We start from the raw sequence: 18,567 nt of genomic DNA on the forward strand, positions 1-18,567 counted from the left end.
TCCAGTTTGCTCCGGACTGAGGAAGCGTCCTGGGACACAGGATTTTCAGTGCTGAAACTTGGAAAGCCCTGGGCAGACTGAGACATGTTGGTCACCTTGGCCAAAGCCAGGTCCCACAGTCAGCAAGAACCAGTGGCTCCAGGTGCCAGGCCAGTAACTACATGTGTGAAGTAGCTGGTGGAAAGGTGATAGAGGATGGTATCTGAGAGCGGACAAAGAGAGCGTGTCCTGCTAGAACCTTTACATTTCAGTGAAATCAACGTACCAAACAGGGCGTACCGGCGAGCCAGACCCATTTGTTTTAAACCCAACAGATGAACTTCACCTTCTACTCTACAGCCACCAGGAGAATCTTCCACCTACAGTGGGGTCTTGGTGGACCAATGGTTTTCAAGCCCCTGGTGGGGTCACCTGGGTAACTTCCAAAAAAAAAAAAATAACCATGATGCTCAGCTCCAGCCCAGACCAATTGAATCACAGTCCCTACGGGTAGGACCCAAGCATCAATATTTTTAAAAATCCCCCTCCCCAGGTCACTATAATGTCTGGCTAGGGCTGAAGATGGCTGGGATAAATGATGACCAAATGAAGGAGGAAAAATGGGCTTCTCTACATCTTCAGTGTCTCTCTGATGTCCTTGATGTCTGACTCATAAGGTTTGGGGAGCATTTCTGTTCTACCTGCTTTCTACAGTCACAAGCAAAAATGAATGCTGAACAACGAAGATGTCCTTCAGTAGGTGAATGGATAAATGAACTATGGTTACATCCAGATGAGAGAATATTATTCAGCGCTAAAAAGAAATGCACTCTCAAGCCATGCAAAAACATGGAGGAATCTTAAATGCATATTACTAACTGAAAGAAGCCAGTCTGAAAAGGACTGTATGATTCCAACTATATGACCTTTCGGAAAAGCCAAAACTATGGAGACATTGAAAAGATCAGTGGTCGGGTTACCTGGGTGGCTCAGTCAGTCAGTCAAGTGTCCAACTCTTGATTTCAGCTCAGGTCATGATCTCACGGATTGCGTATGGCTGTGCACTGACAGTGTGGAGCCTGCTTGGGATTCTCTCTCTCCCTCTCTGCCCCTCCCCCACTCATTCTCTCTTTAAAAAAATTAATAAGCATTAAAAAAAATATCAGTAGTTGCCAGATGTTATGAAAAAAGAAGGGATGAATAGACTAGACACAGAGGGTTTTCAGGGCACTGAAAATACTCTGTATGATACTCTAATGGTGGATATATGTCATTGTACATTCGTCCAAATTCATAGAATGCACAACCCAAGAATGAACCCTGAGGTTAAAACCATGAACTTTGGGTAATAACGATGCATTAATATAGGCTCATCAATTATAACAAATGTACCACTCTGGTGGGGAATGTGGATATGGGGAAGGCTATCCACATGTGGGGACGGGGGTATAAATGGAATCTCTGTGCCTTTCGGTCAATTTTGTTGTGAACCTAAAACCGCTTCTAAAAGAATAAACTCTCTTAAAAACAATCCGTACAGAACAAGGACTTCCAATTCATTCATTCATCAAGCACCGCTGAGCCCCAGCACCTAGCCCAGCTGTCAGTGATCACCACCAGCCTAGTGGCTTCTGTTGTGTGACACTGGGCAACGCACTTAACTTCCCTGTCCCTCACGTCTAATATCAACAAAGATGTGTAGGTCTCTAGCCCCATGGCCATTCCAAGTAAGGCTAGGGATCCAAGGTCCCGGGCCTCTGGGCCTCTTCATGTGGAGAGAGACTTTGCACAACGGAAGACAGGAGGGTTTTCTGGCATCAGAACACCTTGTTCAAAAGAAAGGAGGAAAAGGTCTTTGAGTCATTGGAGGAAATTACCATGTTCAGTGGAGAGGGATCAAACGTGTGTATATGTGTGCCCATGCATGTGGATACGTGTGATTCTACACATGGAAGTGGAGGGGGTGTGTGTGAGGGTGTGTATGCCTGGAGTATGTGTATGTGTGTATATGTGAGTGCTTATGTGCAAATATGTATGCATGTATATGTGAACGTGCATGAGGACTTGGTGTCAATATGAAAATGTAAACATGTGACTGTCACTGTATGCCTGTATGTGAATTATGGACGTGTGTGTGATGAATGTATGTATAATGTGTGAATATGTATGCACCCACATATTTGTGTGAATGAGTGTGTATGAGGTTGTGTGTCACTCCCCGGCTGTTGTGGGCAAGTTATTCAACCATTCTGTGCCTCTGTGTCCCTATGTCTAAAGTGAGGATAAGTACTTACTCTGGTGGATTAAAGGCGGCTGCAAATCCTTTGCTAGTCCTGCCACCAGGAGGTGGAGTCACTTCCTCTTGAACCTGGGCTGGACTTGTGATCTGTTCTGACCAATGGAATCCGGACCTTAGGAGATCTGCCGTTCTTCTGCATTTGCAAACATGACACTGCCTCTTGGAACCCAGTGGCTGAGCTGTGAGATGCTAGAACCGAAAAGTAAGGCCATGAGGAGGGAAACCAGCGCGTGTGGGTTATCAGTGCCAGCTGAGTTCACAGCACACAGTAGCACCAACTGCCCTCTGCTGTAGAGGACTGTGGTCCTAGCTGACATCACAAGGAGCAGAACTGCCAGCAGAACTCAGTTAACACAAAGAAATCATAAGAGACAATAATAGCAGTGGCCATTTTTAAGCCATTTAGGTTTCAGGATGGTTAGCTACGCAGCAGGCATGCCTTGTAAAATTTTTAAGCACTTAGAACTGAAGTTGGCAAACTTTTCCTGCAAAGGGCCAGGTAGTAAATATCTCGGGTTTTGCAGGTGATGCAGTCATTGTCACAACTACTCAACTCTGATGTGTAGTGCAAAAGCAGCCAGAGGTAATGTGTTAATGAATAAGCGTGGCTGTGTTCCAATAAAACTTTATTTACACAAACAGGTGGCAGGCTGGATCTGGCCCCCTGGCAGTCAAATGTTTGCCCAGAGCTAGAAAGCTGCCTGGGATCTGGTGAGTGCTTTAAAGTGTTGGCTACGAGGCACCTGGGTGGCTCAGTCAGCTAAGCGTCTGACTTCGGCTCAGGTCATGATCTCATGGTTCGTGAGTTTGAGCCCTGCCATCAGGCTTTCTGCTGCCAGCGAAGAACCCGCTTTGGATCCTCTGTCCCCCTCTCCCTGCCCCTCCCTCTCTCATGCTCTCTCTCTCTAAAAAATAAAAATAAATAACTATAATGTGTTAGCTATGAGCGTATGTGTTAAAGAGAGTGTATGTCTATGCACCCACGTGCATACGGGGATGTCTGCATGTGAAGCATGTGCCAGAATGAGTGTAAATGTGTCTATATGCAGAATCAGTTTAGTCCTTCTGTAAGACAAAGGAATAGGTTCATATCAGCTAACTTTTTTTTTAACTTTTTGGTAATGTTTTATTTATTTTTGAGAGAGAGCGAGAGCATGAGCAGGGGAGGGGCAGAGAGAGAGGGAGACACAGAATCCAAAGCAGGCTCCAGGCTCTGAGCTGTCAGCACAGAGCCTAGCTCGGGCCTTGAACCCACAAACAGTGAGATTATGACCTGAGCCGAAGTCAGATGCTTAACCGACTGAGCCACCCAGGCACCCCTCAGCTAACATTTCAACGCAGCTACCTCAAGCCTTCCTGCTTCTATTCTGGGGAGAAAGGGAAGCATGGTACAAAGCCAAGGGAAGAAAGAGCTGGTATGTCCCTATCGTTTTCATCTGGGTTAAGTTTGGAGGGAAGCCATCATCTGTCAGTGGCTGGGCTACTGTAGGGCAGGCAGCCCACGCCTTCCCGTCTGCTGAAAGGAGAAGTCAGTCCTCTGGGGAGAGGGGGAGGGGATGCTGTAAAAATGAAAAAAGAATACTGGAACTTTTAAGGAGGAGCTTGGGAACTGGAGAGAAAGCTATCCCTCCCTCCCTGGAAAAGCGGGTGGCTTTTCCAGGCAACTTGTCAACATCTGCTTGCTGGTTTCATTCTGATCTCCCACTGTGGGCCTCACGAGGGGTGACTTCCTGCATGACTAACCTCCCTGGCTCGGTTTGCAAGGGCCAGAAATGAGTGTTAGTGTTGTAGCCAGATGTGGATTCAAATCCCTGTTTGCACTTACTTACACAGGGCATGTGGCCTCCTTTTGCTGAGCCTCAGTTTCCTCACCTGTAACATGGGGATGATATTACTACTACCTCCCAGGACTGTTGCAACGGTCAAGTGAGGGTGGTGTGTGTCTAGCATTTTGGCAGAGAGCTTTGCACATAGCAGGTGCTCTGCAGGGTGACGTCCAGGGGCAGACCCTCATGGTTAGCGTGCCCGCTAGGCTTCAGAATTTTGGGGAAGCCTTCTCTAACCCCCTGGGCTGCCGTAAAGTCCCTTCTGATTTAGAAACCTCTTTCCTTCAAAGCACTCACCTCTGGTAGTTATTCTGTGCTCATCGGCATGCTTATTTGTTGAGCAGCAGTCTCTTCCGACGGACTGAAAGCTGTAGGCAAAGACAAGATGGAGTCCGTTTTGCTAACCACGCAATCCCCAGTGCCAATAAGGGCCCTGGCACATGGTTGGCACTCAATGATTATTTACTGCACGTGTGAATGCCGATGGAGCATTTCGTAACTGGGAAGTCCTTGGGGTCCGAGGAGAGAGCATCTTCTCTCCATCTACTACAAACACATCAAGATAAGAGGCTTACAGTGGGGTCTTCCAAAATGGGGTGATGATAGGAGCCCTCTTCAGCGTCCTGTTGTATCGATAGGTTGAGCTGGGCTTTTCTGCAGTCACAAAAAATCCCAGTGTTTCATTTCACAAGGCTAACACCACAGAGGATTTGTTTTTCGCTCATACAAAGGCCACGATGAATCAGGTGACCGTCAAGGGCAGCTGTGCTCTTTGTGGTGACTCAGTTCCATCTTGTGATGGCTTTCACGCGTGACCTTTAGGGCTTCTGCAGGATCATGTACAAGTCCCTTGTGCTCCCTGCCCATTGCTCAGAACCAGTCAGCTGGCCCTGGCAAATGGCAGCAGGGTGGGAAATACAGGGTTACTCCAGGATATTCAGTGAGCAGGAGTGTCTCTGCCTCGAACGTGGGAAGGGCTCAGACGTCTCGGCTGGTCTCCTGGGTCTGGGTTTAATGACAGGACAGCCAAATGCATTTCGAATACTTGGAAAATGGAGATCCCTACTAATTAGACTGCTTTTCAAAACCAGGTATTTATCAGAGGAAAAATTATCAATCATCGCAAAGCCTTTACTTAAGATATGAGGAGCAGTGTTTCCAGTCTGCAGTTTCTTGCCATGCAAGACCCTGAGGGCCCCCCATCTCCAGATGCCACACCATTTTCCTCCACGGTTGAAATATGTCTTAGTAGTTTTGATAAGGATCGAGCCCATCAGAGGCTTAGCTCCTAATTCGAGGGGACCAGTGATTAAATAAACCGTGAAGATAAAAATCTTTTGCCGAGATAAGGTCATTACAACCTTTTAGTTTGAGTCTGGTACACAGTAGGACTCCTAGTTTCCACCACCACCCCCCTACGACATCCGGCTTCACTGGAAGACGCCTTGATGGACTTTACTTTTTTTTTTTTAAGTGGTAGCTCAAAGTCACTGCATCTAAGATGGTAGTGGGGGGAGGGGGAGGAGAGAGACTGAGACAAAGTGTGGGCAAAACCATTGAATATTCATGAAAAGAGCCAGCAGTTTGTAAAGACAGGCTGTATATGATGTGTGTTCTCACCAGGCTAGAAGACAAAAGAAGAAGGGCAGTGTGCCTCTGAATAGAGACGCTGGGGTTTTTTTTTTGTTTTTTTGTTTTTTTTCTGCTGAGAAGTTTCAGGATGACTCTGATGCCTTTTATAAATTAATTTTTTTTAACTGTTTCTATCTTCCTGGGGTTGGAGAAAAGGGGAAGTGCCAGAGGAATTAAATCCTATGCCTGCTTGATATTATTTTGTCCCGTATCTCCCAGCTGAAGAATTCCATCCTGGGCTTCTATTTCCGTCCCGCCACCACCACTACGGCCAACAACCTCTTTTCGCTGTCTCTACCGCAAAGCAAACCTCACACACACCAGCTGAAGGTTCCAGGTTCTCGGACCTAAGGGCCATCTCACTAAAGGAAGTGGTTCACCACCCTGGCGGCCTTCTAGAATCATCAAGGGAGCGGCAAAAAGTACCCACACCTGGGCCGCACTCCCCGCGCTTCTGACCTCATCGGGCCAGGGTGGAGTCCCGAGCGTGGATAATTTCACAAAGCCCCTCATAGGTTGTTAGGGAGCCAGGACTGAGAACCACGAGCTTTCACTAAGCTTTCTGCCTCGGACTCAAGCCACGAAAATGAAATTTTGTTTGAGAAATGAAACAGAGAAAGCTTGTAAGAAAATGCCATAGTTCAGAAGAAAGAGACACGGGGGTGCTGGATCCTCTCTCTGGGCGTCCTCCCTCCTGGGAACACGTATAACAAGTACTCACAGCTGCAGCTCACTCACAGGCCTGAAGAAAAAGGTTGGCGGTGGGGGGAGGTGCCGGGCAGAGAGCCAGATGGTGACCATCCCCTAAGAAATGGATTTACCTTCTTCCTGTTCCACAGATGCTGGGGCGCTGCTCCTGAGACAGCAGCTAACACTTGGAGGGCACTTCTAAAGTTCGCATGCATCGCTCTTTGATGCTCCCAACCAACCTCTAAAAGGCAGGATTCTCCTCATTCCTCGCCCCCCCCCCCCCCGCCCTCCTGGCGATTTTGCAAACGAGGAAATTAATGTCCAGATAAGTTAACTGACTTGTCCAAGAGATTACAGCCACTGAGTGGTGGAGCTGGGACTTTAGTTCTAACATTTACTGCGCATTTACTATATGCAAGGACTTAGACAAGTATAAATGATATAATTATGAAATTATATATTCCCTGATTACATCTTTGACACCGCCTTCGGCTATTTGTTCTTAGCATTTCTGTGGCAGAATCTTATTTACCCACTAATATCCATTCTTCCGTTATATTTGGCTTGGGCAGCTGTATGCCATGGGGCAGGCTTTCTCCTCCAGCTTTCCTCACGGCTAGGCGTGGTCACGTGACACCATCCTGACCAATGAGATGTAAGAAGACGGCTACTACGTTCCCTAATCCTGGCCAATGAGATGTAAGATGACGTATACTACGTTCCCTAATCCATTCTCTCTTCTCCTTGCCTTAAACAATGCCTGGAACTGTAGTAGCAACTGTGGGATCTGGAGATGACAAGTATGATGATAAAAATGAAAATACCCAGGGGCACCTGGGTGACTCAGTTGTTCAAGCGTCAGACTTCGCTCAGGTCATGACCTCATGGTTTGTGAGTTCCAGTCCCTGCTACGGGCTCTGTGCGGACAGCTCAGAGCCTGGAGTCTGCTTCAGATTCTGTCTCGCTGTCTCTATGCCTCAAAAATAAATTTAAAGAATTTAAAAAAATATTTTTAAATAAATACACATTTTAAAAAATGTTCGGGGGGGTGGGGGGGAGGAGTGAAAATACCCAGAATGACAGCAGAAAGATGCCTGGGTCCCTGATTCATCCCTGAACTGCTGGCTGTGCACCTCCAGGCTCTGGCTGTTGAGGAAAAACAAGCCTCTGTTTAAGTCACCGTGGGTTAGGTTTTTATAAGTTGTGACCTAATGTATGTCTAAGTGACACAGTCTCCTGCATGCCCTTCATCACTATGGTGGGTCTTTTCCTTTACAGTTGAGCACCCCACCCACCAGCTCAACAGCAGGCGGCATCTGACTGCAGCTGAAGCTTAGCCACTTGGGGCACATTGAATCAGTGTCCTAATTGTATTACCTTTGGGACCTGTGGCATTTTTGTCACCCGAATCAGCACTTTCGTTTTCCCAGATTCCATTTGTTTTTACAAGATAAGGGCGAATGTAGGAACACAGTCAAACAACTGTGTAAACAATCTGCACAAAGATGGCGACACTGGCCCAACTCATCCACTGAAGGGGGGGCCAACACCCTCCTGCCACAGCTGATGAGGCAAACCAGGATTACTGTGGGCAAGGTGCTTTGGGGCGTCAGTCAAGCACGTGTATCAAAGTCAGGCTGTTTGAAAGTCAAACATACAAAAGTTAAGGACTGCCTGTACACACTCCAGTGGCAGCCCAGTATGCCAGATTGTGGGTTGTTTTTTTTTTTAATTTTTTAACTTTATTTATTTTGACAGGGGCAGAGACAGTGCAAGTGGAGGAGGGGCAAAGAGAGGAGAGACAGAGAATCCCAAACAGGCTCCACATCGTCAGCACGGAGCCTGTCGCAGGGCTCGAACCCATGAAACCATGAGATCATGACCTGAGCGGAAGCCAAGACTCAGATGCTCAACCAACTGAGCCATCCAGGCATCCCTGCCAGATTGTTTTTTTTAAGATTCCAAATCAATTCTCTATTGCTGAGCTACAAATGACCACTAACTCAGTGGCTTAAAACAATACCTATTATTTCTGAGAGGCTATGAGCCAGCTGAATGCTTCTGCTGATCTGGGCCAATCTGTGCCTGGTCTTGGCTAGGCTCGTTCAAGTGCTTGGGTCAGTTCGTGGTCACATCATTCTGGGACGGCCTCATTCACGAGTCTCACAGGAAGCTCGCTGTCAGCTTCAGGGACAGGGTTGATTGGGCCACAGAGTCCCTCATCCTCCAGCAGGCTATTCACACGGTGGCTGCAGGTTTCCAAGAGAACAATCAGAGGCAGACGAGGCCTCTTGAGTCTCAGGCGAGGAACTAGCACAGCATCCCTTCTGCCACATGCTATTGACTAAAGAGAGTCCCAAAGTCCTTCCAGTTTCAGGGGTAGGTAAAAAGGCTCGCCTTCTTGATGAGACAGGCTGTGGAGGCATTGGCACAGGAAGAGAAAGAGGACAGGGGCCATTTTTGTCATCAGTCCACTGTCGTACCCAGAGTGAGGGCTTTCCATCGAGTGGATGGCCATGGACGTCAAGGAAAGAGATAAACCAAATCGGAGTAGATAGAGAGATGGTTGCATGGACAAAAGGGAAACATGCCCTGTAGTGGAAAAAGAATGAGCAGCAAAGGAAACAGAGGAAGAGGATGGAGACACAGATTAAATCAAAATTCCATTCCAATAATTACTTCTATGCTCACTGCCCCTTCCCAGGTGCTTATTATGTTAAACACCATCTCACTGAATCCTCAATCACTCCTGTGAGGGAGGTTCCATTATTAATCCCATTTTATAGATGAGGGAATCAAGGTTCAGAGAGGATTAGGTAATTTGCAGAAAGACACACAGGATGAGTAATGCAGGACACAAGACTTCGAAGACAGATCTCTTGGTGTCAAAGCACTGGCCCTAATCAGGACATTGTTCTATCTTTAGGCCAACTTGTTTCTCTGTCCCCACCTCAGGCCCCCTGCCCAGGCCTGGACTGTTGCAGGATCTGAAGACTTCCAGCCTGATTACTTCCAACCGATTTTTTTCTGTAAAGGTCCACTGAGTAAGTATTTTCAGGGTTGTGTTGCAAGTATTCAGTTCTACCAGTATAGACAGTATATACACCATCTATAAAACTTCATTGGCAAAAATAAATTAAATGGCCACCCCCTGCTTAATCCATTCTCCACCTTGCAGCCAGAGTGGGCCAGACTCAAATGTGACCCTGTCATTCCTTACCTGAAGTGTTTCACCAATATCTCCAGGATCAGTCCAAACCTTTATCGCGGTATGTATGACCTTGTGATCAAAGTGTGGCCCCTGGGCCAGCGGCATCACCATCATGTGGGAGCTTGTTGGGAAAGCAAGTCTCAGGTCCCACCCTTGACTTGCTGAGTTAGAATCTGCATTTAACCAGTCTCCCTGGTGATTTGCACACTCCAGTTTGGGAAGCCCTGTCTTCAGGACCCCCGTCTCCTGGCGCCTGCCTGTCTCCCCCCGCCCCCATCCTTTGCTACTGGAGCTTCTTCTCTCCCACCCCCACTTTCCAGCCAAAGTGAAATTCCCCACTCATCTCTGTTCTTGATACATTCCTCTGCTACCCAATTCCCTCCACTTAGCGAATTCCTGCCTACCTCTAGATCTCACATTAGACTCCACTTCTTCCGAGCAGCTCTCCCGAACCTCCTGAACTGCACAAGGTGCCCCTCTTCCGTGTTTCCATAGCCCTTCCTCATCACCAACCACCACACTGCATGGAAACGACTGAATTGCCAACCTCTCACAATTAGTGTGCGAGTTCCTGAGAGAGAGACCCCGTCTGCCTCGGTCATTTCTACACGTGTCCTCAACACTGGGGACAGTAAAGACTCAATAACTACTTGTTGAAAACTGAATGAAACACACCCACTGCCTCTGCCCTGGGTAAGTATCCTACAACTACTGTTTAATCAGCCTGTGGCTGCAGGTTTCTCTAAGCTTTCACTTGGCTCCAAGGCTTTGTGGAGTCTTACATCGTCCCCAAGATTCCATCTTTCACTAAGCCTGGTGGTTTTTCATTATTAGCAAACATTTACTACTTGGAGAGGGCCCAGGGGCCTAAGAGATTTCTGAGCAAAATTCTTGAGCGATAAATTAGCCACAGGCCAAGACTTGAACTGTGTTAGGAGTGTGTGGGGGAGCCAGGCAGAAAGTTCTAGGCGAGAAAGAAGACTTGAAGGCAGGACCCCAGGCTGCACACCTTCAGAGCTATGAACTAACATCTTTTCCCACCTGTGTATGGTGCCAGTTCTAGATGAACAATTGTTGTAGCTTTGCTGAGTGGGAAAAGACTCCCAGACACCCAGAGGTGGAAGTCAAGTGAGCTTTGTGTAAGGAATCATAAGCCAGTACATCCATGGGATGCCCTCCCCAAGGGAAGAGGAGAGCCCTCCCCAAATCAGACACTCAGTCCAGGGTTTTCTACAAGTTCCTTTATTAACAAAGCCAAGTATAAAAGAACAAGGCCCCCCAGATGACCCAAAAAATTAAAAGTGCAAATTTACTCCAACCTGAAATAGAAGACAAATGGCTGGCCTCAACTGCCTGGGCCATGGAAATTTGGTGTGATTGAAAACTCCTTTGAATCACACAACTGTAGCAGCGGAATCATATTTGATTAACTCTTTGGTCTCTGTTACTGGAACAAACCATACACCATGACTGCAGCCAATGGGCTCCATCATAATATATAGCTGGGGGTCAGAATACACATTTAAAATAACAATAAAATAAGAGGAATGTTTTAAAGTCAAGTCACTGAATCAAGGCACATTTTTTTTTAAAGCAAAAGGTGCTAAAAATATTCCTGAATATCTTTGATACTTCAAAAACCAGATTATATATAATTTTTTCAGTCTATTCTCTCTGTATAGATGATTGCATATTATCTTCACCCTCTCCCAACTTATACTTGCTAAATTTCCACCAAATCATGTGCTATGTAGGTATAAATGGAAACAAACAGTAGTGTCTAAGTAACAGATGTATGATTAAAAAAAAAAATTAACGAACACCAAGATGATAACACTGAACATTTTTCCCCCCTCTCTAGGGTCACTGGAAATGTTAATGAGGTTCATCTTCCCCACTACTGGGGAAGGAAGTCATAGCCTTCCTCCCTGTAGGTAGAGATAAGTTAAGTCTTCACCAAGATCAAAAGCCACATTTTACAGAAAGAGTGACTTACTCCATGAGGTTAAAAGAGATACTTTGGAAGCATGTTAGGTTAATTCCTTCCAAATCCTAGGATGTCCGTTTTGGTGGGACATCCCATCCCAAATCAGAAAGGGGTAGAAACATCTGATCAGAACAGTATTCTTTGGCAGTAGGAGCTTGAAAACCCAGCACTGGATTTCTGTTGTCCACGGCCACCAACCATCCTTGCTAAGGCACAGTATGGGATCCTACTAAAAACTCACTTAAAAATAAGAACAAAATACAAATAAAAAGGAAACAAGTTCTTCTGCAATCCTTCCTGATTACTCATCTGCAAACTCCAACTGAGCCAAGGAGTTTAGCCCCAACTCACCAGGAAGGAAATGCCAAGAACTGGCCCCCAGCGGTTTGATTGGAGGATGTGACTGGGAATGAACAACTCCAGGATCGAGGGTCCTCCTGGGAATTATGAGTTAAGTGTTATCTGTGGCCATGTTAATTTTTTTTTTTTTTTTTGGTTTGTTTCTACAATAAAGCTTAGCTCTGAGAGATAATAAGAACTTGAAGCATCACAACCCCAACAATGTATAACAACATTATCTCCATAACAATAAATATAACCTTATACATACTGTGTAAGGCAGGGGCCGCAAACTGGTGGCCCCCAGGCTCCAGCAAATGTTCTGTTCGGCCCACATGGTGTTTGGAACATTTTAAAATTATTTTGTTTAAAAATGAGAAAGTTCCACTTGAAAAAAAATCCTGATTTCCGGCCTCTCCCTACCCTTTTCCCAGCAGAGCTGAACGTTGGCTGCCCCACTTAAGATGGGCACAGTCCCCACCACCCACCCACCCCTTCCCATATTCATCTCCCTGCCTTACTTCTGCAGGCTGCTGAGTTTGCGACCCCTGGTTTGAAATAGCACATACCTAAAAATGTGTTTCCTACCCAAACCTCTTGCACCCCCATGTGATTTCCACACCGTCTGCCCTTCTCCCCTCTCTTCCTTCACTTCTCTCTTAAGGCCTCCTTCCTGAATTCTTCAGATTTCTCCCTCCCCTCCATGCTTCCATTCTCCCTTCTTTCAGCTTCCATTTCCTTTTTGCAAAAAACATCTTGTCTCAGCGCATGAGCCTTCCGGGACGGCTCCCAAGACTGGTCAGTGGGAGTTACTGAAGGGTGTCTTTGGGCAAAACAGCTGAGTCATCTTCCCTAAAACTTTTTCTTTGGGCACTGGCTGGACAATTCATCTTTTTTCTTTAACATGAGCAATTGTGAGGTTTCTCGAATAAGAATATTTGCATAAATGAATCTCTAGTACCAAGTATACACCAAAAATGTGTATGTACATTTCAGATCAAGGACATGACAGAGCCCTGATAAAATACAGAATTGAGCTTAATTTAAGTGCCTCAGGCAACCATCACACCTGGCTAATATGCCATATTATTTCATTTGTACACAGTACATGTTTGGGATCACTGAACATTGATCAAAATTGATCGACATCTCTAACTTTTGGTTACCATGTGCAGAGAACAACTGCTCAGCATGGCACTTAAATAAAACATTAATATTTTAAAAATTCACAAACACAATGCCCCATTAATTAAAAAATAAGAATAAAATTTAAAAATCTTGAGGATGGATGAGGCTTTGGGTAATTAACCTGAAGAAAAAAAATAACACAAACACTACAAGAACAGAATGTTACCAGATTTACACTTCAAAAGACTAGTATGATTTAAAAAATAAAAATAAAAAAAGGAACCTATTGACTCAGCTAGAAACATCTGAAAAATTCAGTTTTTAAAGCTTTATAATCCCTCCAATAGCCTTGCTGTTCCCCACTTCAGTAGACTTAATGACTACGGGGGGAATTGGGGCTGATATGGAAACATTATAAATATATATATATATTTATAAAGATCTACGTACTCTTGGCATCTATTTTAAAAAGTAAGTTTAAGAAACACTGTGCAGTTTATATCTTCGCAGGAAGTTGGTAGACGGATCCCTTTACTAAATGCAGTACCTTATGACCTAACACTGACCTCCAAAGCTGGGAATGACCTTTGTGTCATCAAGAGGAACTGTCCCCAGAAGAACCTCAAAGAGAAGGCGCAACATTTGCAACTATTTCTCTTACAGTCCAAAGTGACAAAGGACAGAAGTTGTCTCCTCAGCTCCCACGAGGATACCCTGCCAACCATTTATTCACAATGACTTCCTGCAGTGGCCAAGTAGGTCCCCTCAAGCAAGTTTAAAGAATTCCCTCAAAACAACTCAGAAGTTGAACAGTGGCCCCATTTAGATGGCTCCTTCTGTCTTCCAAGTTTTACCTTTAAGAATCTAAGGAAGTACATGTCTTTGTCAAAAAAAAATAATAATAAATAAAAGTCCCCAAGTCTAGCACTGGGTGGGACTGGTTACATTTTCTATTCGGCAAGCAAGCGGATGGTGGACTTACTGACACCTCAGCCGAGTTGGGGACATTTATGTCCAAAGAGAAACAACAGCAGACTCCTGACAAGGACTCCCCTCACCTCCCCCTCACTTACTCTCCTCGGCTGATCAGTCAGGGAGCCCAGAACCCAGGATACTGAATTCTTTATGAAAGGCCCTGCAAGACCTGGGCTGAATCAACTACTCCTCAAGTTGGCCTTAGGACCACTTACTTAAAGGCTGCGGGGGGGGGGGGGAGCAATGGAAGAGGAACTTTCTAACCCTAACCATCGCCGAGCACTGACTGAGAGAGCTGACCACATCCTAGGCACTACAGCCCGCCTTGCCTCTTCGTCATCTCATGACACTCGGAAAGAAATCACCGGGCAGAGGAGTGTGTTAAAAAGGCTGAAAACAAACAAACAAACCAACCAACCAACATGTTTCTATCTCTAGCCAGCAGCAAGCTATGGTGAGTCATCTTCATATGCGAAGATCGAACTATATCTTCCTCAAAACCCAACACGTTTCTACGTCCTCACCAGCATCGTGCTAAACATGGATCCTCTGCTACTCTGCACTGTGCCTGGCTCGCGGTAGGCTCTCCATGAATGGGTGTTGACTGGTACTCACCCCATTGTATGCCTGCAGGGATGTTAAGCAAGCCTGCTTTTTAAGACTGCACATTTCTTAATGACAAATGGAACTGGTCTCCCTTTCAGATGCAACAACTTGGCACTGGCCATTAGCACAAAATGAAAGGTCTGATCAAAATACAGTGCTGTTTGCTCTGGGAGTTTCTCTAACCAACTCTAGACGACCTCTCTCTCAACATATGTGACTTCATTCTTTGCAATCCTGTCAGACACCCGTGATTGCACCATTTAAAAAATACATGAATATTAATTTGAGCGGTGGAAACTGTGTTCCTCAGAACATTAGCCCCTAGAATAGAACTTCAATTCCAGTTGTAAAGATTCTGACATTTAGGAAGACCATCAGGAATCCAGGACCTAGCAAGTAGTTACATCAAAAAAAAATTAGCTTCTTTAAATCTGGGGGCCAGAGATCTGTGTCTCAAAAAACGACAGCGGAAACTTTCTCTGCAGCTATTTCTTGCTTCCTTTACTGGACTTCCTAAAAGCTGGATCCTTCTACAGAATCATTTCACACAAATCAACATTTGGACCAACTCTGAGCTGCTGGGGTTGGATGTCTTTCTGTAGCTTGCTCCGGACACGCTGGTGGGTGTGAAAAAGATGCCATAACTATACTGGCTTTGGAGCCAGGGGTGACATAATAAGTCACCAAATGTCACCTTCCGAATTTTCCAACACCTGTGGCAGCTCATTTCCTTGCGATAAACTGGCTTAGTTGCCATCCCCACCCCCATGGGGGGGGGGGCAGGCTTTAGGAGCTTTTGGCCAGGTGGAGGCGCTGTCAAGGTTTATGGTTCATCTTCAGGGAAGCCCTGGGTGCGCTGACTCCGGGGTGGGGGGCACCTGGCAAGGTAGCGAGGACCCCCATAGACCCGGAGAAGCTGGGGCAGCCTTCGCCACGTGGACAGCAACCTCGCAGCCGCGAGTTCCCGGGCATGTCTGTCGAACGCGGCCAGGAGGTCAACCGGAGCAGCTTCACGCAGAACCTTGGGCAGTGGGCCCACCTCGGCAGCGGCCCCACCAGGGCCCAGGACGCAGTGGAAGAGCGTATGGCGTCGCAGCAGGCAGTCCCTAAGGAACTGCACTAATTCTTCCAACCGCTCACCCAGGTGTGCCTCGTCCCAGCCTTGAACCGGAGCCCCCTCACGCAGCAGCACCGCCAGCAGCACTGTCTTGAGCATGTACGAGGACAGAATGCGTCCCCACTGGGTGGCAGCCGCCGGGTCCAGCCCGCGGGCGCCCAGGTCTCGCAGAGCTTTAAGCAACTGCAGACACTTGAGGTAGCAGGCACCTGGAGGGGCCCGTTCCTGCAGCCAGCTCAGCAGCTTCTGCTCCTGACGCGCTGTATTCACACCCCACAGTGCATCCGTGCGCAGGCCTCCCGGGAGCTCTGACAGGGGCCCGACAGGTGAGGGTGGCGGCGGTGGGGCCACGAGGAAAACGCCATCGCCCAAATGCACAGCGGGGATGAGACGCACTGCCATGGAAAGGCGGCAGCAGCCGTAATCCGTGCGGCACGGCAGGATGTGCAGGGTAGGAGGCTGCTCCAGGCCGCCGGGGGTCAGGCTGACCCGACAACGCCCCTCCAGGCTGTAGCGCACGGTGGCCAGGGAACGCTGCAGGTGCGACTGGAACCAGCGAAGCACCATAGTGGCGGAGAGGTGACGCCGCCCGAGCACGTCCACGCAGAAGCCGTCGGCAAAGGGTTTGCAGTCCCGGAGCCAGTGGCCCCCGGAGGCCCCCGGCGGCGCCTTGAGCGCGCACACGAAACAGCCGTGGAAGGCTGGGGCCAGCGCGGGCTCGGCGCCCAGGCTCCGAGGCTCCAGCGCCACCAGCGGCGGGAGGCGCAGTGGCACCAGCACGTCGAAGCCGTCGGGCCGCCGGATTTTATGCTGCTCGTAGGCGCTGCCCACCTGGATGAAGTCTCCGCGGAAGGCCAACGCCAGCGCCCCGCCGGGGATGGGGCCCGGGGACCCCCGGGCGCGGCCAGCCCGCACCAGCTCGCCCACGATCCGGCTCACGTGCGCCTTGCTGTGGCCCAGCACGTGCGGAGAGAGGCGCACCTCGTGCTCGTAGTAACTCTCCAGCAAGATGCCAAGGCTCGGCTCTCGGAAGTGTCTAGGAGAGAAGGTGGAGTGTCTCCCCAGGCGGGGAGACCCTGGCAGGAAGCGCTGCCGGACGGCGTGGCGACAGCGCAGGAGGATGTAGCCAAGGAGGAGCAGGACGGCCACCTTGAGCAGCGGGAAGCCGCCGTCCGCACCGTCGGGGGGCTCAGCCCGGTCGTCCCCGCTTCCCCGGAGGACATGGTAGAGGCACACAAGGGCAGTGCACAGGCCGGTCACCAGGGGCCAAAAGACGCGCAGATTGAGGGTGTAGTGCACCGACATACCGGGCGCCCGGGACAGCGGCGGCCCTGCAGCCCAGGGCGCGAGCCCCGGCGGCGCCCCCGGCCCAGCATGCGGGCAGCGCCCCGGCAGCCCCGCGGTCCCGGTCTCCTTCGCCTCCGCGGCGGCTCCCCCCTCGCAGGGTCCGGGGAAGGCGCCCTCCAGCTCGGCCTCCTCTCCCAGCTCAAGTTTTCCTTCCAGCTGCGGCCCGCCCTGCGCTCCCGGGCCCCGGGCCGCGCCCTGCGCCGGCTGCGAGCTCCGTCCCGCCCGGCGGCCCTCCCCGCCCCGCCCGGCGCGCCGCCCGCGGCCAGCTTCCGACCCGGCCCGGCTCGCCTCCTACCCTGGGCGGCACTCCCGGGCTCCCCCTCCGCGCTCGTGCCCGCTCTCCTCCGCTCTTGTTCCCGTTACTCGGCCCCAGGAGTTTCCTCTTCCGAGGGGAGGCGAGTCCGCGCCAGCTAGCGGGGAGGAAATGCCGAAGTCTGGAGCCGAGCGCAGAGCGGGCGGGCGGCGCGGCCCCCTCCCCGGCCTCCGCCTTAGAGCGACGCGGGGCGGCGGGAGGGACTTCAGGAGGCGCTCGTAACTGGCTTCCCGCGGGCCACCCCCGTTCCCCTCCCCGAAGGCAGAACTGGGAAGGCCCTGATTCCGGGGCGGTGGCCTTGTCCTGGGAGCTTCTGGAGTTGTGCTCACATAAAGTTACACTGGGAAGTTGAAAAGGAGGAGAAAAGGACTCACACCCAGGGTGTGCCTCCCCACCCCCCAGCCAAGCAAGTCGTGGCGCTGGTGGCGTGGCAGGCTTGGGCACGGAAGCGGCTGCTGCCACTGTGCTGCAGTCCCTTATTCAACCAATATTTACTGAGTACCTACTACGTGCCAGGCAGTAGGCCAGGAGCTGGGGCAATAGCAATCGACAAGGTCCCTGCCCTTCGTAAAGCCTACAGCCTTTCTTAAAAAAGGAAACCAAAAGAGAAAGGATTCCATAGCAGAAAATGCTCTGAAGGAAATAACACTGCGCGACGGAGTGAGAAGGGCGGGGGCGGGGGGTTGCCCTCTAGAAGATGGAAGCTCTCGCCGTCGGCTGACATTTGGTCTGAGATCTGAACGAGGAGGAGCCAGCCTTGGGAATCACAATAGCAGCTTTTACAGAAGACTTACTGTGGGCCGGTATTGGGCTAATCCTTTTACACACGCTCCCGCCTCCTGTCAATGCTACGAAACGTCCGCTATGATTTTCCCCATTGTTCAGAGGAGGAAATTGAGACACAGGCAGGTTCAGCCCCTTGCCCAGGGTCACACAGCTTTAGCAGAGCTGTGCCTTGAACACCAGCATCCAGCTCCAGAGAAGCCAGGGGGCAAGACTCCAGGAGGTTGACCAAGAAGCCCCTTCTCCACCTACTTACTGGGAGTTGTCTGTGTTGTCGGGACATACACTGGGGCCTCGGTCCCGGAGAAGCTTTGTTTTGTTTCATAACGGGGAGC

The 18,567-nt window shown here is 49.2% G+C and overlaps 1 protein-coding gene and 1 long non-coding RNA gene across 2 annotated transcripts; both read right to left on the reverse strand.

The window, feature by feature from the left end:
• Positions 1–1,319: 1,319 nt before the first annotated feature.
• Positions 1,320–2,460, reverse strand: LOC115504284. Its single transcript, XR_004343066.1, has 2 exons — positions 2,274–2,460; positions 1,320–1,805 (listed from the first exon to the last, which is right to left on the reverse strand). It is a non-coding gene; the product is annotated as an uncharacterized LOC115504284 (long non-coding RNA).
• An 8,398-nt stretch (positions 2,461–10,858) lies between these two features.
• On the reverse strand, positions 10,859–18,024 carry ITPRIPL2 (ITPRIP like 2). Its single transcript, XM_030300771.1, has one exon. It carries the CDS (start codon positions 17,092–17,094, stop codon positions 15,496–15,498), a length of 1,599 nt encoding a protein of 532 aa, XP_030156631.1. The 5' UTR covers positions 17,095–18,024; the 3' UTR covers positions 10,859–15,495.
• Between the last annotated feature and the right edge of the window lie 543 nt (positions 18,025–18,567).

This window comes from Lynx canadensis, chromosome E3, assembly GCF_007474595.2.
Source record: "Lynx canadensis isolate LIC74 chromosome E3, mLynCan4.pri.v2, whole genome shotgun sequence".
Lineage (NCBI taxonomy): Eukaryota > Metazoa > Chordata > Mammalia > Carnivora > Felidae > Lynx > Lynx canadensis.